Source organism: Phocoena sinus, chromosome 20, assembly GCF_008692025.1.
Source record: "Phocoena sinus isolate mPhoSin1 chromosome 20, mPhoSin1.pri, whole genome shotgun sequence".
Lineage (NCBI taxonomy): Eukaryota > Metazoa > Chordata > Mammalia > Artiodactyla > Phocoenidae > Phocoena > Phocoena sinus.
This window is the reverse complement of record NC_045782.1, coordinates 43,883,258-43,907,216: the sequence shown is the minus strand read 5'-3', so window position 1 is coordinate 43,907,216 and position 23,959 is coordinate 43,883,258. Positions and strand designations below refer to the sequence as shown.

The 23,959-nt window shown below is 43.2% G+C and overlaps 1 protein-coding gene across 8 annotated transcripts in view; it reads right to left on the bottom strand.

The window, feature by feature from the left end:
* TANC2 (tetratricopeptide repeat, ankyrin repeat and coiled-coil containing 2) overlaps positions 1–23,959 on the bottom strand; it is a 364,111-nt gene that overhangs the window by 9,842 nt on the left and 330,310 nt on the right. For 5 of the 8 annotated variants that reach the window (XM_032616890.1, XM_032616892.1, XM_032616891.1 and 2 more), the window contains 9 exons: positions 20,646–20,831; positions 18,248–18,341; positions 11,771–11,904; positions 9,937–10,060; positions 5,855–6,030; positions 5,426–5,558; positions 4,839–4,868; positions 3,926–4,017; positions 1,903–2,049 (listed from right to left, as the gene is read on the bottom strand). In XM_032616890.1, the coding sequence (XP_032472781.1) occupies positions 1,903–2,049; positions 3,926–4,017; positions 4,839–4,868; positions 5,426–5,558; positions 5,855–6,030; positions 9,937–10,060; positions 11,771–11,904; positions 18,248–18,341; positions 20,646–20,831 (1,116 nt within the window). The remainder of the gene's footprint in view (positions 1–1,902; positions 2,050–3,925; positions 4,018–4,838; positions 4,869–5,425; positions 5,559–5,854; positions 6,031–9,936; positions 10,061–11,770; positions 11,905–18,247; positions 18,342–20,645; positions 20,832–23,959) is intronic. The other 3 variants (XM_032616893.1, XM_032616894.1, XM_032616896.1) reach the window with 1 other exon arrangement.

Here is a 23,959-nt window from a genome sequence, read left to right as displayed (position 1 = left end):
GGGATGTCAGACAGGCTTGCGTTCGATTCTCTGCTCTGCTTTGTAAGCCCTCGGGGTCTGTTGTGTGTTTTCTTATCCATACGGACCTCCCAGGTAGGATTAAGAGCAATAAAGCATTTGAAAGCTCCATACACAGTCCCTGGCACACAGGAGATGCTCAATGAACGGTAGTTTCCATTCTGTTTCATAGAGGCTTCTCTGGCCTGCTCCTTCTCTTAAATTGTTCCTTACTTAGGAAACATTTAAAATTTAAATAACAAGAGAGAAGACTGGCTGTCACTGGGGCCTGTGCTGTCACCTCATCTCTTAATCACTGAGGCTGCCTGGAGGAACACGGTCCCATCTGTCCTCATTCTGAGAAGCCCTGGGAACAGGAACCAGGGAAACGAAGCCATAGTCTTCAAGACACCCTTACATACTAAACTAAAGGGGAAGGTTTTCTCCTCTTTTACTATCAAAGCCATAGTACAGCACAGTAGCCTCTGGTTAAACTTGTGAGTCCTAAGGCAGAACAAAGGCCCTGGGGTGGAGGTAAAGTTGCAAGAAAAAAAATTAATGGGCAACTTTCTACATAGGACGACAGACTTCAGGTGGTCCTGGGAGGTGATTAACTGTTTCTGATCCAACGTGGAGCTAGAGAGGAAGTGTTCTATTTTATAGCATCGGCTTCCAGCTCTACTGTTTCAAACTTTCCCCTTAATTTTTTCTTTTGGGACAATCATTATTTCTGGGAAGATTATAGAGTATTTTTAAGAAGCAGACTATTTGTGAGGCAAAAAGGCAGCCAGCAGGTTGGCAGCAGCTTCAGAGCTTTGTCTAGCCCTTGCTAACTGGAGCTGGAGGAGACCCTCGCTGCCGTTTCTTCTGTTTCACGTAAGAACCTCACTACCTTTCCCGGAGAACCTCTCCCACGTCCCCACTCTCCTCAGCACCTGGGAAAACTCTGCCTCTTCGGGCATCACTGTGCCCTCTGAGATACCCACGTCTACGTATCAGGGTGCTCTTTTCATTGCCATCTAAAGATGGATGATATAAAGGTCACTTTTCCAGAACCGACAGCAGATCTGTTGCTACCGAGGCTGAAAGCTCACTTCTGTACACCTGAGTTCTCTATCCCTTTATTCAAACATTCCTGTTTGGCTTGGATTATTTTTATCTCCTGAGCAACCATGAGACCTCAGGCTAGTGGATGTCAGAGATGCCTGACATGATCCTGGCTATTCCCAGGATCTGAGAGAGGGTTCTTGGCCCAGGAGTGTCTGCAGGTCAAGGGAGCAGTGCCTGAGGGCATCAGAGGCTGTATCTGCAAGGCAGGCAAGAAGGACCAAGGACTATTTAGGGGATAATAAAGGACCAGGAGGAGTTCTAAGACTCCCTCTGTGACAAGAAGGGACATGTCATGTTAGAATAAAAGGACGAAGAAAGAAGTGAAAAGTTGAAGATTAGCCTTAGAAATTAAATCTTGAAGTTCATGGTCCTGGGCCCTCTTTCCAGCCCTTCCTTAGATGACTAGGGGGTCTACCAGTAAGGAAGGGAATGACTAAAATTTGTATCTAATTGCATCCGGAGTTCCAGTGACCACTGCTCTCACATTTTCCCAAAGACCAGAAAACTGACCTGGGGGCAGGGCGGGATGATGATGGCGTTCCAATCACTTTCAGCAGGAATCAGGAAAATTCAGAAAGCTACAAAGTGCCCACAGGATTAACTTTTTTATAGTTTGAGGTACGGATTGTACTTAGACTTGATTTCTTTCAAATTGCAAATGTCAGTGCTCTGTGAAGGACAACCAAGTTCCAAATGGGGCAGACAAGGATTTCAGGGGCCTGGTAAAAGCCAGTGCATGACACGGACCGTCAACTTCCAGTACTGCAGAAAGGAGCTGGGATGAGAGGGACTTACGTTCATTTTCCTGCGACATCGAGAGAGGTTGAGGAGGAGAGACACTTTTAGTTCCCGGAAGGTTTTCAAGTCCTCACCAAACCCTTCTCTAGGGAATTTCTTCAGAGCGTACTGGTAGCGCTGGGCAGCTTCCTTTACTTTCCCTTTCTAGTGGGAGCACAAGATAGCAAAACACACTGTTGGTCTGCTGAGCAGCTGACGAGGTTTGCCCCCACTCCCTTCCTCTCTCTGCAGTTACTACTAAGGGTTAGCCCTCCCAACACCAGCCCTGATGGTGAGAGCAGAAGGGTCCAGTCTTTTCTACTGGAAGCTCACCTGGCAGGTGAGGGGTGACGAAGGGGATTCCCAAGATACAAGCCAGAGAAACAAAGTCTTGGCGTATGAAAGGCCTGGGACCCCAGCTTCCCAACTGGACTCCCAAGGAACTGACCTTGTTCATTTCAAAGGAGGTTTTTCCCGACCTGATCTCCCTATAGGACACATAGCATTCCCCAGTCCCAATCACTCCAAGGTTATTACTACTTCTTTACATTTGTCTTATCTGTAAATTCTTTTTGTTCCACCTTGCCAGTCCTCTACAAGAGGCCATTCTCCTCCTCACAAAGGATGTGGGAGCTAAAGCAGTCTAGCTGTTGCTCCCCTAATCTCATGGCATAAAAGAATATCAATGAGTCTTCCCCTGTTTTTCGAAAAGGCATGGGGTAGGGTGGTGGTAGACAAGTGAAATTTAGAATTTGTGATTCCATCTATGTCAGAGGGATTTTCCAAGATGAGGTAAATCTGTGACCCATCTAGGGAACGGATCACAGGGGCCCTGAATTTTTCTTACATTTTGCATCTGAAAATCTGTAAGCTGAGCCCAGAATGATGCAGGAGGCATCTCACACTCTGTTAGCTGCCCTTTATCCACTCCATTCTGTCTGTATAGTTGCAACTCCAACCAGGGATCCTGATCTTTTATTTTCTCTTTAGACGCTTTCACTGAGGATAGACCTGGGAGTCTTCCAAGGCAGAATTCTGGGTAGGAGCAGGAGGAGCTCTGCCTGTTTAGGAGGTAGGACTCCTTGTCTTAGGGTGCCACAAGTTATGTTATGAACAGGGCTGAGATTCTTGACAGCAGTGCCACTCTCGAGTCCATAAACATGACACCCTGAGAGGCCCTTCTTTGAAGTCATGTAAAATCATGGCTGGGTCAGAACTCAAGTTTCCTAGAAGCCTAAGAGTCCTAGATTACAATAACTCTCACTCAAAGGGTCTTTGGGAAATACAGCTGGACTCCCAGGAGCTCTGTATCCTCCTTACACAGGGCGGAAGTGACGTGCATCACGGTCATTTCCTCATCTTTGGGCCTGGGCAGGTCTCAGTGACACCTGCTGCCGAAAGCTGGGCCGGATTTGTATTTACTTTAGGAGAAGAAGATTCAGCTAATCTTAACACAATGAGATAACTCTGACATGGGAAGTTCTTAAGGGACTTCCTGTAGCCCATGGGAGTTTGTGTGTGTTAGGGATATGGAGCCTTCAGCTTGAACTGTGAGTACAAGAAGACTTCATACCTTTTTTGTTGTCATTTCAAGTAAATCTTGTAATTGCTATTTGTCTTGGTTTCATTTTCTTCCTCAGGGGTGCTGATCAGCTATTATTACTACAGATTTTTAAATCTACACATTTATGAAATCTAAAAGCTAAGATTGATGCCTCTTTCCCGCAGACTGGAAGTATCTGTACTATAGAAGGTTTCTTTTACTTGTCCCATGGTTTCCAGGCTCCAATGAACAGATTCCGTGTAGAATCTACGTGCCTGCCTATTAGTGACCAGGTAAAACTAGGTCTTTAGGTTCACCAGCCGCAGGCACGTGCAGGCTGCTCTTGCCCTCTTGTTGAGAGAGCAAAAACCTGGGGTCCTCAGCTTATGAGCCCACCACCGACGGACGGCCTTGCCTCTAGAACCAAGGGTGAGACCTGCCGAGACTTCGGGAGATCCTCCAAGTAGAGAACAGCCAGCGGCTCCTGCCTCCGCTCACCTTATAAAACATGTCCCCCTCTTCCATCAGCTTGCTTAGCAGGATGATCATGATGTCCGGTTTGGAGGTGGCCATCGCCCATGTGGCTGGACCTGTAGTGTACAGGATGCATGATGGGTAAAAAACTCATACAATGTAAGGGTGGTAGGAAGCTAGGTGAAAAAAACACCCTTGGGGAATTTCTGCTGAGAGAACAACTTGCTCCACAACAATGGCCTCATCTTTTAGAACTGGGAGTGTCTTAGTAGCTCCCACTGCCAAGAAGCTGCGTTGGATTTGTATTCACCTTAAAATAAGAGTGTTTGAACTGTCTGAGTTTGCACCACTGGAGGGCAGCAAAGCCTGCGTGTTGTATTTGGGCAGGCGATGGCTTATTTTGGAGTTATTTTAAATAAGGAAATTGGGAGAAAGGGTTTACATTAAATGTCACCATAAGATTTTAAAAATCTAAAAAGGGTAATTTATTTCAGAATCTGGGACTCAAGAGCCCCAGCTGTTTAGTCTCAATTTTTAAATACGTTCTTTGCAGAAGGGAAACCATGAAAGACTCTAAAGGCTCCCCTAATTTGTAAGTACTGAATAGGACTCCTGGGATTCATGCTGAACCAGGAGCACGGTTCCAATGTGAAACAAGCCAACATGACCGAGGACCACTTTACCCACAAAGAGAAAGAAAAGGTTAACTCGATTAGTTTACGGATGCCTGAATTATTTACCAACTAGGCTTTTCAGGGTTAGTTATCAAAAGTTCAAGTTATTCTCTACAACAGTCATTAAAAAAAATCTTCTTTTAAGGTGAAGTAAATTAAAAGATTAGAGGTGTAGGGAACTCATGCAGGCTAAATCAAAGAGGAGAAGGCAAAGCTGACCAAGCCATCAGACCACGCCTGATGCTGACAGCGGTGAAATATACCTCGTGGGCGACTCGGTAACGTCTGACAACCTTCAAAGAAAGGAGAAAACAAAAAGTTGTAGGAGAGGAAAAAAAAATGGATGAAGGTGAAAAAAAAAATAAAAAAAGAAGGAAAAAGCAGCGGTGAGAGGCAGGCAGCAAAAAAGCCAGCATATCAGCCAACCCTTGTCTACAGGCCTGAGGGATTGGGAGTGGATGGGACAGCAGCCGCAGGGACTCGAGAGTCCAAAGCACATACAGAGCAAGGGAAAGCGAAGGCTGTGGCGGTGCAGGGATCCAGGATGCTCACAGGGCGGGGCTGCTACCGAGGCGTCAGCGCTGAGATGTGCTTAAGGTCGGAGCAGCCTCCTGGCTAAGGCTACTCGGGGCACGGCAGATAACCGTGTGATTTTGGACACAGGGTAGTGTAGACCATGGCTCAGATGGTGCTTTCTCTGGGCCAAGAGCCTTCTGTTCACTTGGACAATAACTGGGCCAGGGCAGAGGGGAAACTACATACACGCACACCACACACCCAGGCCAGCCAGACCGCCGGACCAGTCTGGCCCCTGGGCACAGATGGCCAGCACCTTCTTCCTTTTTCCTACCTATCTTGGCTCCTTTCTTCAGAAGAGTGACAACAACAGAAGTGTTCCGGCACCCCACTGCCCTGTCCAAAGGGCGCATTCCGCTGTAGTCAACGTGCTCAATCATGGCCCCGTGATCCACCAGGAACTGGACCTAGGACATGGACGAAGCAGCGCAGTTAACGCAGGTGTGATGGCTCACACTGCTCCACTCAGGGCTCTGGCTGCTGCCTGCCCTTTATTCAACTACTGGTTTGAGCCAGGCTGGACAGTCATGGTATTCCAGGCCAGACCTATGCTCCTGGTCTTTAATGGTGTTTTCAATGTTCCCGCCCTGGAGCAAGTACAGATCTGAGAACTTTATATCAGGAATCACCAACCCCAGATAACAATGTGGATAGAGAACCTTCCCTATTCTTACCACCCTGAGGCTTGGTTAAAGGCACTCACCACCTCAGCATCACCATAGAAAGCTGCCAGATCCAGTGGGGTGCGGCCATTCTTGTCAGCATGGTCTGTGGCGGCTCCATTATCCACCAGAGAACGTACTACTGAGAGATGACCCTTCAAACAAGCCCAGCTGAGGGCTGTCAATCCTTCTTTGTCCATTAGTGCAATGGAGGCACCTACAAGAGCAGGCATAATACAGGGCTGAGGAAACATGAAAATTCACAGCAGGAGGGAAAGCTGGTATTTAAGGTGTACACTCGGCCAAAGCACAGCTTATGTTTCTGGGATATGAGTTGTCTTTTGATAAAACTGTTAACAAAACTGCTCCCACAAGCTGTCAGTACAAGAGTCCAGTTCTTTGACAGGGCAGCCTATCCTGGGTTGTGCATAATCTCTCCCCAAGCCTACTGTTTATCCTTAAGTTTCACTACTCCTCTGTGAGAATCCTCAACTTTGCCCCAAATGGATGTGCTCACCACCTCTAGAATCTCCCACAAGTACTCCTGTATCCGCACTTCCGGTCATGCTGCCCCCATGTGTGGATACCTTTTATCTCCCCATGACTTACCTCACTTCTACCTGTTCTCTAGGAACCATCTCAAACCTCCCTGTCGGGGCTTCCCTGGTGGCACAGTGGTTGAGAGTCCGCCTCCCGATGCAGGGGACATGGGTTCGTGCCCTGGTCCGGAAGGATCCCACATGCCACGGAGTGGCTGGGACCGTGAGCCATGGCCGCTGAGCCTGCGCATCCGGAGCCTGTGCTCCGCAACGGGAGAGGCCACAACAGTGAGAGGCCCGCATACCGCAAAAAAAAAACCCTCCCTGTCTCCAAAAAGCTTCTCGCATTCACTGTTACCTCATCTTCAACCTGCTTGACATATGTCACCTTATTCTGTTATTAATCTTTTTTTTAATGTATCCCGCTTATTTGTAATAAATTCTCAGTGCATGTTTTCTGAACTTGGCAAAAATCTTCGATTTCTAATGGTATAAACTCCTTGAGAGGTTCTCATAAAATAAGGAGCTCAGAACAGGTTTATCATTGATGATAGTACTAGGACACCTTCTCCCGCCTTAGAATGGGAGGAAAACGGACTCATAGGAAGAGACTGAGCCCAGGCCAGGAAAGAAATCAGGAGTTTAATTAAACTAGTCAGCCTTCAACAACCCCACCCCCACTCTTTTAGCCTATTTTATATTCTGCATCTTCTTCCCTTCAACATTTCTATTTTCACCTGTGAGGAGCAAGCACACTTGACATACTGTTTTTGTAATTAGTCTAAACTTCAATATACGTTTGGTTCTCAGCCTAGACTGTAAGCTCTTGGATGGCAAAGAGCCTGTCGTTCCCTTGCTAGTTTTGAAAAGTACCTAAGATGACTCTTTCCACACAGTTGGCATGACATGCGCACTAACTAAATTAGAGATCAACTTACTGCACACACAGTACGTTTTCCAGGCTGCGTCCTCAGCCGGACAGGATTCAGATGTCAGATCAAGCTCAGGACCTGCCACAGCCAGGCTCTGGGGCTACTCAGCAGATATGTGGCCTATCACCTCTGTACCCCTAGAGGTCAGACAACCAGACTTTGTGGCTTCCCGTAACAGGATGGAGGGTTGGAAAGTACGATACTTCTAACCCTGAGGAGAGCCATCCATGTAGTGGGTTATCTTTTCACAATGGTGTAGTTTGCAACTAAAACACTGACTCTAACATGGAATGAACCTGAATATGGGACAGAATCTAAGGAGTTTTCTCAGATGCAACATCTATAAATTTCCTGGACAGAGTCTTCAGGGGTGGAAAAAGCAGGATAAGAAGGTTCTGGATGTATGTTACAGATAAATTGATTTTACAAAGATAAGGGAAGCTGGAATTTAAGAAATTAAAAGGAGATACATATGAAAAAAAAACAGGTATTCAATTTCCTCTGAAAATTCAATTTGAAATCTTCCTCTTCTCTCTTTTCTTCTCCAGACAGTTAACAGAATCACAGTTCTCCCAAACATCCATTTTAGAACTTTGGAGTTACCGTCAACTCATCTGTCCTTACGACCTGCATGTAATCAACCCTTATATCCAAAATCTATTTTGCACTTGGCCCTCCTGTTCTAACAGCTACTGCACCTCCATGGATTCGGCATTACCTCTCATCTACTCAATGACAATGGCTTCCTAATTGATCCCCAGGTCCACTATAATCCCTTCATCAGCTCTACTATTTACACTACTGCCAAAGTGAGTTTTCTTTTTTTAAAGTGCAACTCTGGCACTGATTCCCTTTTTAAAAATCTTGAAAGGCTCCCTACTGCCTTCAGATAAGTCCGAACTCTTTTAATCTGCTCCATTTCAATTCCTTTCCACATACATTTCCAATTTTATTTCCCAACAGTCCTCGTGTACGTCACTGGACAACTTGCATATTTCCCCAAACCTGTTGTGTACTGTTTCTCCTCTCTGACCTTTCATTTACATTACGTCCTCTCCCTGAATATAGAACATTTTTCCCATTCAAATTTCAAAGTCTGTCCTGTTCTAACTCAAATACCTTTATCATCAGAGTACTTAGGATTCTCTGCTTTTTAAGGTAGTTCCTTATCTTTGTTTTATCCCCTCCTTGCCAGATTATAGACCCTTTGAAGACATGGATTGTAGTGTATTTATTTTAAAAAATCACTCAGTTCCTAGCATAGTGTTTTGCGGATAACGTAGGCTAAATAAACTTGGGTAGGATTTGTTGATTGAGAGAAACTCTGATTTAAGTGTGAAAGAATGAAACGGTAACAAGACCGGAGACCAGAATGCCTGCAGCGTAAAGGGAACACATGTCTGGGATCTGTGTCTGAGGAGCTTCTACGGGCTCACGGCAGACTGTGTGCAGTCATCTACAGCTTATCTGTGGTGAAGGGGTCCTGCCTTTTCCAGTAGACTCAGGTTGTTCTGGGACATTTACTCCTGCCATGTTTTACCCTGAGGAGCTAGGCATATCTCCCTTGCTCCTCCAGCCCCCTCTTAGCAGAAGGATAGATACCATGAAACCAGGTTTGTTTGGTGGCTTGTATTGGGGAAGCAAGAACCACTCTGTACACGGGGAAAACAGTTCTCTGATTCTGACCCAGTTTTGTGAGTCTAAGGTTGTGGAAACAAATCTTTGCAGGAGAGAGCTAAAGATCCAGTAAGTCTCTGACTGAGTTGTAGTTTGAAATCTTAGAAGAAGAAACCTTGTCTTCTTCCTAAATCAAATACCCTTCAGCTGCTCCAGCCTGGGCACGATTTGCAGGAGCTTGTTTTTCTTGAAGTGTGTGCACCTGTGGATATTAATTATAGATGAGAAGATCCCGTTTACTCATAGGGGAGGCTTGCTGGAATGGAGTAAAAGCTGGTCACAGTCACACCACCTCCTGCTTGATGCAAATGCTCGAGCTCCACTAGATGGTACTGCAGAGTCACCAGAGACTGGAGCTTTTCTACTACAGAGGTTCGTTCCCCTGTCACTCACGACTATTCTGTATAGATGACTGAGGTCGGAGCCATTGAAGGGAATGCTTTGGATAGTATGACCACAGTCTCCTTTAACTTATTTCCCATTCACCAGGAATATATGAATGTTGGTAAATGTCAAGAGGAATTTATTACAATAGGAGGGTAATAATACCCTGATTCCTCAAATAGGGTCCCATGGTCAACAATCATTTCAACTTCCATTTGCCTCCTTAGGATACAAGAAAAATATTAGTTGTGCAGGCTTACAAAACAATTGATCAAGTCAAAATACGACCCCTGGAAGATGAACATTTACTGAGTGTACATTAAAAAAAATCAAATTTGGGAGATTAAAGAGCTTAGATTATGTAAATTTGATTAGGATACCAAAAACCCCTCAAGCCATAAAGAAATAGAGAATGTCAGAATTAGAAGGGTCCCACTGTATATGAGAAGAGAGGAGACGGACTTTCATTTTCTAACCAACTGGCTTGAGAATAGCCGTTCTCAACTCCTCTTGGAATCCATCCCCGGAAATCATGAGTTCCTTGGGTTGTTATGGGCACTGATCATCAAGCTCTGGCATTGGAGGACTGACCTTGAGCAAGGAGAAAGTCCACAGTTCCCAGGTGGCCTTCGGAAGCTGCCATCATCAGGGGAGTACGGCCCTGCTTGTCCGCCATGTTGACATCAGCTCCGTGGGTGAGTAAAAGATCAACAATCTGCAGTGCAGAGAAGCAGGGACCCATCAGCCAGGAAGCGCTGCTGAGCAGACACACGCACGCCCTCCCCCACACTGTGAGAACTCCCCGCTAGTCACCTCTAAAGAAACTTTCCACTGCAAGAACCCCCTGCGTGGTCTAGCACCATGGGATTCGATCTCTGACTGTCTCAGGGACAGCCAAATGAGAAGAATTCAACTCTAAACGTCTGACTCAGCCACTCAGTAAAAAAGAATTCAAGATGACAAAGGCCAAGATGTAGACTAAACAACCCCATGATGGAAGTGCCAACACCTATGTCAGTGCCATTTTACTGGCCTCCAGGGGTTGCAAACCTGCCTGCAGTGAATATTTACAACTGAGCAGAATACAGTAAATACAGAATACAGCCTCTGATAACTCTTTAGCACTGTTTGGCTCCTAGGACTTTTTTCCTACTTAAACATTTTCAAAGATTATAACCAATATACTTTTTTTTTCCATCCTAAATATATAAATTAGCGTCTATCCAGAATCCAAACATCTGGAAAGATCACACAACTAGAATTTACAAATACCACATTTTCTTTTTGCAAGTCTGAGGCACACCTGCTGTAAGTGGTTAGCAGGGATCTGTTGAGGTTTGAACCTTCAAGAGACCCTGGGGATGTTGTGAAGTGTGAGAAGGAGGTTGCTGCACCACCAGGCCAAAAGTAGTTAGTCCTTCTATATGATACAGATCATCGGGAATGATCTGTATCATATAGAATGTATGAATGTTAATTTTCTGATGTATTCTCAATTAACCAGAATATTAATAACAGAGGCCCAAGTCTTCAAACCCAGTGACTGCTGGATAACCCAAATTTTGTGATTTTTTTTCCTCTGCTTGAGAAGTTCCCACCCAGGAATGTAAACTGATACAGCCACTATGGAGAACAGTATGGAGGTTCCTTAAAAAACTAAAAATAGAACTACCATATGACCCAGCAATCCCAGTACTGGGCATATACCCTGAGAAAACCATAATTCAAAAAGAGTCATGTACCAAAATGTTCATTGCAGCTCTATTTACAATAGCCAGGACATGGAAGCAACCTAAGTGTCCATCAACAGATGAATGGATAAAGAAGATGTGGCACATATATACAATGGAATATTACTCAGCCATAAAAAGAAACGAAATTGAGTTATTTGTAGTGAGGTGGATGGACCTAGAGTCTGTCATACAGAGTGAAGTAAGTCAGAAAGAGAAAAACAAATACTGTATGCTAACACATATACATGGAATCTAAGGAAAAAGAAAAAAAAAGGTCATGAAGAACCTAGGGGTAAGATGGGAATAAAGACACAGACCTACTAGAGCATGGACTTGAGGATATGGGGAGGGGGAAGGGTAAGCTGTGACAAAGTGAGAGAGTGGCACGGACATATATACACTACCAAACGTAAAATAGATAGCTAGTGGGAAGCAGCCGCGTAGAACAGGGAGATCAGCTAGGTCGTTTGTGACTGCCTAGAGGGGTGGGATAGGGAGGGTGGGAGGGAGGGAGATGCAAGAGGGAGGAGATATGGGGATATATGTATATGTATAACTGATTCACTTTGTTATAAAGCAGAAACTAACACACCATTGTAAAGCAATTATACTCCAATAAAGATGTTAAAAAAAAAAAGTTCCCACCCAGAACTCACCCCTGCCTGGGGCACTGGAAGTAGCTACATGCTTACCTGCCAGTGGCCTTGGCGAACGGTGCTGAATAAGGGCACTGCCCCTCGGCGGTTTGGCTGGGCCACTGCTGCCCCTTGTTCCAGGAGTAGTCGACACACCTCCAGTTTGCCCCTTCCGGCTGCAGCTGTCAGGGCTAAGGGCAGAGAGCACAGAATGAGCACAGGGGGTCTTGCCTTCTCCAGCCCTCTAGGGTAAGCAGGGCAGCACACCTGTGTTTGATGAATGTAATTGCTACTTTATCTCCAAGAATGATGATTTTGGCTACTTCTGCCATGAAGGAAATTTTCGAAGAAAAATAAAAGGACTTACATATATGGAGACAATTATAATAATTTTATTGAAAAAATCACCTTTGAGCAAACTTACTTGGTTTCATGTTTCCTACCCAGACTATCTTCTCTGCTTTTAATCCCTCTCTTTTTTGGTACCTCGTCCCAGCTACAAACCTTTTACTGGTATGTGCATGGGTAAGAATGCAGAGAGAAGGGTCTTTGCAGACTACGGTCTTTTAGAGTTAGCTAGGAACCACCTCTGGCCAATTTCTACTCCTGGGCCCTTAAACTCAGAGAACCAGTCAGAAATTGCAGTCTTAATTTTGTTGATTTCTTAAATGACAGTTTCCTGGATTGCTTTTAAGGGAGTATTTACAATAAAAATATATTTAAAAATGTAAAAAAAAAAAGAAAAAGAAAAAAAAGAAATTGCAGTCTAAGAGCCTTGGGCCAGTTTTCTTTTTTTTCATCAGTTGGGACAGAAGTTTCTAGTACATGGGTGACCATTTTCATAGGAGGGTCAAAACTGTTCAAAGTAATAGTCTTAAAGATGAGAGGAGTGTGACAAAGGCTCTTTTCTTCTGAATACAGGATAATGGAGTCACAGATAAAGCACAGCTATAGCGAGGATAAAGGACACACAGCAGGAAGAAACATAAACATTCTTCCTTCTGTGCTACTGTCCATTGTTTATGATCTCTGATACACAGGATTCTAAGAGTGCTTATTTCATCCTTTTGAGTACTGTTTCAATAGCAGTAAGAGGAATTTGTCAATATACTTTCTACTAAGTTCATATTTGAACAAATATGTATTTGTTTCTTAACCAGCGATCTCAAATGTGTACACTCAGTGTTTTAAATGGATGAAGGTAGGGAAGATGGTAAACACTGTTAGAAAATGGCAGGAGTTATGCTTTTAAAGAAAGAGTATGGAGACCTTTTTCCCCACACAGACTTGAAAAACAGATGTGGTAGTCAGCAGGTCCTTCCTTTGCTGTGGCCACCTACTCCAATGACAAACCAGAGGAAGATAATACATGGCAGGTGCAGATATTTCAGTTTGCAAATGTTGGTATCTAATCAGGGAAGCAACTGAAAATCAAATCAAATGGTCACTTGTGATTTTCTTCATTTAAGTGCAAATTAAGGCATTTTGTCTTTGAGCTTGGCCAAATTTACCCACAACTGACTCATATGCAAAACTAAAACTACCTGTAATTTCCACTGATATAAACCTTCAAAGTAATCTTTTCCTTCTTCAAGGATAGAAAGGGCTTATGAAGGAAAATTTGGCAATTTTAGAAGATCTTAAACTAGATGTATCTAGGCCTTGTCTTATGTGTATTTTTCATTTTATTTTTTGGAACTCTTAACATAGGCATTTCCATCCTGTTCTCACAGAAGGGCAGAGGCTTCATCCTATCTGAGGTGAGGGTCATTTCCAAGTTCCGAATGGATAAGTTACAAGTATTGATTGTTCGCTTGACTGAGAAGTTTGTCTCTTGTTCTTTAAATCAAAGTGATTTTCCCTCTTTTCCAAGTTCACATTTCTAATAATTCAGGAAAAAAAAAAACAACTTTAGTTCTTGGGTCAGAACACAAGAGTAGCTTAAGAATTTGACTGGCAATCATCACATTGTATACATTAAACTTACACAATGTTGTATGTCAATTATATCTCAGTCAAGCTGGGGAAAAAGAAAGAACTTGACTGGGTTAGACACTTGTTAGGAACCATAAGAATCACCTCGTTGGTACATAAAACAAAGGGTTTGGAAAATTTCTAACTCTCCCAAGTTTAAAGTAGCTACCAGGGGGCAGGGATGCAGCAAGCCTCCCTTTCAATGTCTTGTGTATGGCGTGGGGTGTGTGTGTGTGTGTGTGTGTGTGTGTGTGTGTGTGTGTGTGCAAATACATTCCTTTTCACGCAAGAATTTATAGCACTCTGGAGAAAATACAGACAGTATTTCAGAATCAAGCCTCTCGTCAATGATGCTAGTTCACAGAACACAGATAAAAATTCACAAGCAGTGCCCATCCTGAAAGCTAAACTTATATACTGTCTGCTCTAACCTGGAGTCATGTTGCTGGGGGCTGGCCCATCTCAACCCACTGGACAACATGTTTATATGAGAGGGAACGTTCCATTTGGCCTTTTTCTTTGTTGTATCATCTCTGTTACTTAGGTTATGATGTAATTTGGCAGGAATCTCCAGCTGATATCTGGACATGGTCATTAACACAGCTGGCCAACTTCATCTCAGAGCAACACAACTATGGAAAATTGGATCTGTACTTTTCAAAATCCAAGAGCAACGAGTTGCTTTGGCTGGATTTTATATAGTTCTTATCAAAAACCATTAAAACTTTTTGAAAGTGAGACGAATAAGGCAAAGCCAGTTCTGTAAAACAACAAACTGATTCTTAGAGCAAACGTTAACAGTTTGGAGCCAAATCTCTCTTCCTAAGAGACCAGTAACAGAATTCGTTCCCTAGCATGTCAGCATCTGATGAGATTATTTGAAATAAATGGTCCTTTTTCAAAGGGAAACAGCTAAGGAGCTTGAAGAAACAGATAGGATACAGCTCAGAGTTGATCAAATAGCCAAAGTCGGCTTCGCTGGGACGCTGATGCTAAATAGAATGCAGAGAAGCAAATGGTTCTTTTATCTCTTCTCAACCTTGACAGTGTACAGCACAGACAGGTCATGGAAGACCGATGGGATGGAGGGGGGTGGGGAAGACATATACTGATCACCGCTATCCAAAACAACATTAATTAGTTAAACATTTATAGAGCTATTTTGTCAGATACTGTCGGCTCTCAAGGAACTCAGGGTTGAATAAGGATAACAGACAAACAAATACATTACTATACAGTGTGATAAGCACAACAGAGATAAGTCCACAGGGGGTTGTCTGGAGGTGGCACAGAGGAAGAAGTGTCTGAGAAGGTCTCCAGGAAGAGATGACAATCTAAACCAGATGCTGAAAGAGAAATAGGAGACTTATAGGCAACGACAACAGGGAGGCATTCTAGGCACAGGGAGATCACGTATAAAGGCACTGAGGTGGGGAACGGCACGTTTACTCCTACTGGAGAAGACAGGCAACAGATGATGCTAGAGATCATGACACGTCTTTTTATGCTACCTTTTTATTTTTGGCCGCATCACACAGCATGTGGGATCTTAGTTCCCCGACCAGGGATCGAACCTGTGCCCCCTGCATTGGAAGCGTGGAGTCGTAACCACTGCCCCACCAGAGAAGTCCCTTTTTATGCTACATTAATGTTACAGGTGGTCAATGAAGGGTGGTAAGCAGGAAAGTGACATGGACAGATTGTGGCTTAGAGAGATCACTCTGGCTGAAGTCTGGGAGATAAATCACAAAAGGGTGAGGCCAGAGACAAGATCAGCTAGGAAGTAGTTGCAATCATCTAGACAAAAGATGATGAAGGCATGAATTAATGGTATCTTGTTTATTTTCTGAATTTTCGCTACTTTTGGGCCATGGATGGCTCAGGCTCTCCAGAGTTGCTAGAAGCTTTTAATGCTGGTTCTGTTCTACAGCTGTAAGACAAAGGAGAGGAGGGATTGGTGAATCTTGTCATCTCAATTGCCTTCCTTCTGCGTTGGAATACAGATTTCTGTGTTCCATAAGAAATCTGTGAAAACCCTGCAGAATGGGAGGGGGTCAGCCAGACGGTGAAAGCTCGATGTAGGAAGGTGCTCTTTGGAAGGACAAAAAGGCCATAAAAGGAGGACGAAGACAACCAGGATATTCCAGTGACCTGCTTTTAGAAAATCTGATATGTAAAAATTACATCTCAATAAATATTTCACTATATGCTAAGATATATTTCATTGATTCTAAGATGTACTTTCTTCCCTCCGCATTTTTAACATCTCAAAGTCAGGTTGCATCTTATAATCGATGTGATAATAAAGAACTGTGTCAGTTTTATAGGCAGAGGGTTTTTCTTTCTGGTTTTTTTTTGGAATGGCACATAAAATAATGGTTATATAGTTTCTTATAGTTACTGGTGTTTTGGATTTAATAGAGTAAATGATTCAAATTGTTGGAAACATCATTGCCATCATATTTTCCCTAAGTAAAAACTGGGTTGTTTAGGCCAGGGTTGCAGATACGAGACCCTAACCAGCTGGCTGCAGGTCACAGACCTTCATTCTCTATGCAAGGGAAACCTGTATAAGATTTTGCCATTGGAGGAAACATCACAATTCAATGAGTCATTATAAATTTTAAATGATTATGTGCTGTAAGTTAAAAAGAAACGTGTACTTGGTAAGTCCATCACTATAGACAGAAAAGCAACTCAGAGTCTACTCTACACTAGTGGTGAGTTGTAGGGACATTTTTTAACATAGCAAAGATATTATTTCCCAGAAATTTTTCTGAAGTCAAATAACTTTTTATAGCTCTATAAATTATATTACAAATGTATTTCATTCTAACTCATATTTAAATAACGTCTTATGTTGATAATGCTGAAATTAATTCATATAAATATAAAATCAAACACAACACAATTCTGACTACAAGCAAACTGACATGAAACTTTGATTTTTTTTACAATCTTGAGATACGGTATGTATGTAAGAAAATTAATGTAACAAACTTTATTGTACACTTTAAAGCAGGAAATCTTTTAAAAGTCCTGCGGCTGTAAAGTTTTATTCTAATAAGAAATTCATATCAATAAAAATAAGTCTTCCACTTAGTTCACACCCTTCTTCAACATTTTTAAGGAATTCTTTCAAGGACAGCACTAGGACGTGTGTGATATTCATCACTATGATTGTTAGTCTTGTAATTGCTGTCCACTAACGCCATCGGGCCACTACTTTTTGTTGCGCCCCCCAGTTAGGGTTAGGGTTGCACGCGGGTGGCCTGGCAACAGGAGACTCTGGGAGGGACGGAGGGGCTGTGCCGGGGAGGCTGTGCTGACGGGATGTAAACCATCATGTCTCTCCTGCAGCTCCAGGTCTCAGGATGCACACTCCACAACTGCTGGCGACCTGGCCAGCCCCTTCCCCTCAGTCTGTCCTCTGGCTTCCCTCAGGGTGGGGCCCCAGAGACAGCAGCTGTTGCCAGCTGCACATTTTCCTTTAATCTGTCATGGGCTCTTAAGCTGCAGCTGCCCGGCATCTGCTCCCTTTGGCTCTGACAGAGGGAGGGATTGTTTGAGAAGCAAATTCCTGAGCTCTGGACCATTCTACACGATGTTAAAGAAGCCATGAAACCTATATAAGATTACTGCCATGTGTGGAAACATCACAGTTCAATAGGTAATTATACATTTTAAGTGAATTCAAGCATCTTCTCATTTTTAATAACATTCTGACCCTAACCAAAGCATACCCCCTTCTTGTTTAGTAAAATGCTCTCCCTAAAATCGGCCATCTCAATGTTGGTCTACTTATCCTGGCAAACACGACACATATCTGTGGTGACTCTACAGTTTTTACTGCCCTGGTTTCGTAAACACATAAAAGGTTACTAATGTTTTTCCAGATGTTCCAGTTTAGACTTGGGGGAAAGACAACAATCATTTCCTGCAAAGGCCACAAGGAAGAGGCTTCTGTTTGTGGAGTAAGTACCAAGCAGTATAGAAATGGCTTTGCTGCAGATCGTGAGAGACTACGCAGGGCTGTGCCCTACAGGGGGGACCTTCATTTTGCATCCTGATAGCAACTGTACTCATGACGTATCAGTTTAACCATGTCAGGACCACTCCGCCATGCTAACACTTGGTCAGTAAGCCAGAGGTGTCGATAAAAATTTAACTTCTTGGTTTATAGCTACAGGAGAAATATTTATTCCTAACTGCTATAAGGATCACAGGGAAAAAAAGTTCACAACTCTTTTCTGCTGTGGTTTGGCACATTGTAAGGAAACTTCCAGTCTTTTAAAGTATTTGGAAACAAGAGCGGGGGAAGGTTTGTCTGAAAGAAGACTCTGGGGCTAACGGCATGGAGCACCCAAAGGGAAAGAGGATTGAAAGGAGGAAACTTGTGACTTTTCCTTTGGCTGAATCAGTCTCCAACACAATAGCCATAAGACAGAGACGGCCACCTTTGGTCTGGCAGAGAAAAAAATCAGGGTGTGAGATGCAGAGAATATCTCCACACAGACATGACACGTTCACAGAGAAGAGAGAGATGTCCACAGGAGGTACCTGTCTCTCCCCAGAGACTGTCAAAGCTGTTGATCTGTGCTCGTTCCACCTCTTCCTCATCTTTTTCTGGAAGATCAAGTAGGTAGGAGACAATCTGAAACAAGAAGCTGTGTCAGCTCAAAGGTCAGGTGGGAAACTATACTACTGATACTAGCCTGTGAGGTTTGGAAGATAACCCGGATACCCAAGGGTCATGCTCTCTCTTGCACACAAAAGGAATCAGAACTGACTGTCCTCACCTAAAAACCCAAAGCTGCCATGACGAGCATTTGTTCTACCAGGTACAGTTTACATGTTTCCCTTGAACACAATTAACTTACATAGCATGTGACTTTTAAAAATCACATATTTATCACATTTGAATTAAAAAAGCAAACCCTCGTCCTCCTAATAAAAATGCTACCAAGAAATACACAGGAAAAAAAATCAATAAACAAAACCCAGAAAATAAATATGGAGAAAACTGAGGGCCTGTAGTTTTTCAGAGTGGAGCTATTATCTTCTTTTTTCCTCTTGGAATTACAAGGACTGTTTGTGGATAATAAAAGGAGAACGGCTGTTAACCACAAAGGAAAGTGACAGCTCTGTTTCCAGGAATTTCACTGTAGAGAGAGCTAAAAAACCTTCTACAGATAATAAAAATTCCAATTTTACTTAATATTCCCTTGGTGATACGTCAGGTCAGCTGGTGGGGTAGCTGTGTCACTGAAGCATCTCAAGCAGTGGCGAGCCAACTTGTACTGGCCCATGAAAGCGGACTGTTAAATTTTCGGAATTTTGCAAGCCAGTCAGTAAACAAAGATGTTTATTAAAAATTAAATAACAATTAAAGAAATTAAATTAAAAAAGGTTAAAATATCAAATGTTACAACTTCTTAATTATTTAATTACATTTTACTATTATCTATGCTCTTCAGGTTATTTATATTTACTGTATCTGTATGGTGGAAACTTTATATAATGGTGCGCTGTGCATCTCTCTGAAACTTTGTGTTCGGTGATGTCACGTTGGCAGCTTGAAATCAGCCATGGTAGGGGTACTTATACCCTGGAAATTGGCAAACTTTGTAAATGAGGATTTGATTTACTGCTAAAGCTAAAAGGGGTTCCAGTTTAATGAATATAATTTGTATGAGGATGAGAAGTAATTTAACAGTAGATCGCACATCAGATTTAATGACAAAATTATTGGGAAAAGAGCAAATAGGGGTGCAACTTCATTTATCAAACCATGGTTGAGTTGTAACCACAGGTTGGGTACGGATATACGTTTAGCAAAAATCAACAAAAGCATTCAATTAAGAGTATTACATAATTCATTATTATTTGTAAACTGTGTGCAACATTTTTTAAAATATCAGTAAAATTTATAATAAATTTAAGTATGTACACACACACACACACACACACACACACACACACACACACACACTTCTGTTCCACTCCACTCCCCTCCCCAGAGCTGGCTGTTACACATTTCCTAGAACACTACCAATTCCACATATTTTGCCACTGTATTATTACTTTCATTAATATAAATTAGCAAAAATACTATCTGCACAGTGTTGAACAGTTTACATCTCATATCAACCTTGTAAAAAACAATTTATTAGCCTCACTTTACTGGTGAGAAACTAAGGTTCTAAGAGATTAGGTATATTGCCCAAGGTCCAGAGCTAATGAGTAGGAAAGCTGGGCCTCAAACCTGGTCCTTCTGAGATTCCAACTGTTGTGCCCTTTCCATTCCACTCTGCCTACCCATGTGAACACAGGTCAAAAAATAATCCCCCTGAGCCTAGTGTCACTGTCTGTTAAATAGGGGTGGAAAGATGGGGAGGAATCAGATTAGATAATTCCCGAGGTCCTTTCCAACATAATTCTAGGTACCCTGGAATCTCCCTACTCCTCAGATCAATGACCAAAAACCTAATTCACATTAATTAGGCTAACAAATTTTTTTTTTTAATTTATTTTTGGCTGCGTTGGGTCTTTGTTGCTGTGTGCGGGCTTTCTCTAGTTGCAGCGAGCGGGGGCTTCTCTTCGTTGCGGTGTGCGGGCTTTTCATTGAGGTGGCTTCTCTTGTTGCGGAGCACAGGCTCCAGGCGCGTGGGCTTCAGTAGTTGCAGCACGCGGGCTCAGTAGTCGTGGCTCGCAGGCTCTAGAGTGCAGGCTCAGTAGCTGTGGCACACGGGCTTAGTTGCTCCGCGGCATGTGGAATCTTCCCGGACCAGGGCTTGAACCCGTGTCCCCTGCACTGGCAGGTGGATTCCTAACCACTGCGCCACCAGGGAAGCCCTAGGCTGGCAATTTTATAATAATGCAACCCCTTTTTCCTGGTTTCCTAGGTCCTTCAATACATAGCTTGAAAAAACCCCCCAAACCTTATCCGCTTTCTTACCTCAGTATAACCCATGCTGGCTGCAGCAATGAGGGCCTGTTGGATGGCGTGGCTCTTCTTAAACACCCCTTGCTGCTGGCCCGCCATTGTCCAGTCACACTGAATCAAAAACTTGACAACCTCCAGATGACCTCGGAGTGCAGCGTGGACCAAGGCACACTGCCCATTCTTATCCAAGTGATCCACCTACGGGAGGGGACAGAGAAACCTATGTGAAAAAGACTGTGGCTGTATTCCCAATCTAGTCACATCAGCCCACTGCACAGGTCAGGACTACTAAGACTCATCCTCTCCTATTCCTTGGACCAATCCCTGAGAAAATTTAGAAGATACTCTCCTACACAGGCTAGATCTTCACTGAGCTGCAACTCTGGTAGATGCCCCTCTGGGGAGAACCTCTTTGCATAACGTCAGGCTTTTGTTTCACATCAAAAGAAACCAAAAAAAAAAAAAAAAACAAAAAACAACCCAAAAACAAAACACCAAAACTCCCAGCTCCAGCTCTGTTTTCCTGAGGTACACTCTCCCTTGTCCTCAAATAGTTCTTTTTAGACCCAAATTTGAAAGACTTGTAAGCTGCGTTGGCACAAAAAAACTGTCTTTGAAATCATGAAAGGGAAGAAAAGAATTTTGAAGCTCAAATTATTTGGTCTTCCAAAGAAGCAAAACATCTCATATCATGACTCACACATTTGACCACTATGCTTTGGCAAAGGCCACTGCTCTCTACCAGTGGGAGGGCAGAATCTCAACCATCTGGCCAAAATGGCTAGAGGTACTTGGAACTTAATGCTAGTCTATGTTCCAACAGCAGTTTTTACAGTTGCAGTGCTGGTTACAAGTTTAGGCTGAAAGAGAAGGCTGACTAAGGTCAATGTACCAGAAGGTCCCCAGCTACAAGTCTCAATAGATGAACAGCCTTTTCTGGCAGGTGGGCAGGTTTTTTTCCAGAGGTAGTTAGAGCACTTGAAGCCTAAGTTCTGTATCTGGTTCTCTCCAGCTTTAGTTTCACCCGGCCATCCATATAACAAATGTTTACTGAATGCCTACCATGTACAAGGTACACGATAGGATAAAAAGGTAAATAAGAGAGTAAAATATAGATTCTGCTCTCAAAGTTTTGAACAAGATAGGGGCGATGCGACCACTACAACAAAAACGTGTCCAACAAAGGTGTAATATAATAAATGTCAGACGGAAAGCAAAAATGCAATAAAATTTCAGAGAATTTCCAGCCAGAAGCAGGAGCAGATTCAGAGGGAAAGGTGCAATGGTCTGAATGTTTGTGTTCTCCCACCATTATTCGTTGGAATTCTAACCCCTGAGGTAATTAGGAGGTGGTGCCTTTGGAAAGTGATTGGGTCATGAGGGCAGAGCCCTCATGAATGGGATTAGTGTCCTTATACAGAGGCCCCAGAGAGCTTGCTTGCCCCCTTCCACCGTGTGACAGCGAGAAGGCACTCTCTGTCAACCAGGAAGCTCTCACCAGACACCGAATCTGCTGGCGCCATGCTGTGGGGACTTAGCTTCCAGAACTGTAAGAAGGAAATGTTTATAAGATACTCTGTCTATGGTATTTTATTACAGCAGCCCAAATGGACTAAGAAAAGGGCTATCTCAACTGGCTGGGATAGGAAATGATTAATTCTAGTTTTTGAAGGGTAAAATACATTAAGGGGGAGTTCAAACTACAACGTTGAGAGGGTCTTTTGGGACAAGAGCATGGATATTTTGAATGCCAGGCTAGTGGTCTGAATTTTAATAAGTAATGGAGAGTCACTGAGAATTTTCATGTTCAGAACTGTATTTTTTAAAAACTAAAGGAATGAATTAAAAGAACCCTTGGCTTCTTGGGGAAATGGTTGATTCCAGGGCTGGGACAGTAATAGCAAAAGATGAGTTTGGAACATCTTGTGGTGCCAGAAAGTGCAGAAGCACTCATGAAATAATGGGGGGGGGGGCTTGAAAGGACACAGGAACCGACGTGAAGAAGCTCCCAATGGCCAAATCTGGGGCAATTTGAGCAAAAAAAGAAAATACCGGCAATGAGTTATAGATCACAGAATAAAATAAATATCCAGGAACGCACAGTGCTATAAGTAAATGAACACATTGAGGAGAAGGGACAGCTCTTCCTTACAGCAGAATTCCAATTAATAAACGTAGAAGGAAGAGGGAAATAGAAAATCGCTATAATGCAAATATCATAGCAATAATTATTGCAGCAAGAGTGGACCCATCAATGGATGGATCCTAAATCAGTGGACAAAAAAATTAGCGGACAAAAAAAAGATACAAGGTATCTGCCTAGTCTGAAAGCATCTCCCTAAAAGATACTTCTTAATTCCAAATGGGAGAAACAGTGACTTCAGGTTGAGAAACCTGGAAGATACCACCTTATCCAAGTGATAGAGGTTAACACCCCCTGTAACGAGATCGTAACATCACGCACCTCCTGCAGTGCTGCGTGAATAAGGGCAGAGCATCATGTCTGTGGTGTGCTTGCCAAAAACATACAGACTCAATCTAATGAAGAGAAAATATCAGACCAACTATAACTGAAGAACATTCAATTCAGTTATGCAACAAAATAACTGGCTAAATACTTAAGTGGTTTAGAGGGGTGAGAAATAGTTACTTTATTTGGCGGTTGGCAGTTGTTCGTGACTTTCGAGAGCAGCTTCAGTTGAATGCCAAGAGGTTGGGGTTTTTTTTCTTTTTTTAAGGATATTATTTATTAGGCACTGCATGAGACTAAAAGAGACTTCATCTCTTTTTCAAAAGGCTCGATCACTTTTAATTGTCACAATGCCCCTCTTCATCCTGTTTCTAGGTTAAACAAGTGAGGCTGAGAGGGGTCAGATGACTCGTCCAAGCCCTCAGAGAAAGCGAGTGTGAATGCAGGCTTTGACCAGGTCGTGCTTGAAGCCAAAGTTTATGATTTTAATGACTTGCCTCCTCTTTCTGTCACGGAAGCCTGACCACAAATGGTTAAGGAGTAGTAAGGAAGCAGTGGTAGCAAGTAGAGATGACTCTTAGGACAGGCTTGGTGGACATGGGTGGGAAGAGATGGGATGGTGGCTTCTGGTTAGGAGAGAGAGGGGAGTTTCTCTTTTGCGTTAGAGAAGACATTTATAGGTTGTAGAAACTGAGAAGAAAGGTAGTGTGAATTTAGAAAAAGAATGAAATGATGTGAGAGAAAGAGCAACATACTGAGATTAAAAAATATAGGTGGGGAATTCCCTGGCAGTTCAGTGGTTAGGACTCCGCACTCCCACTGCAGGGGGCATGGGTTCCATCCTTGGTCGGGAACT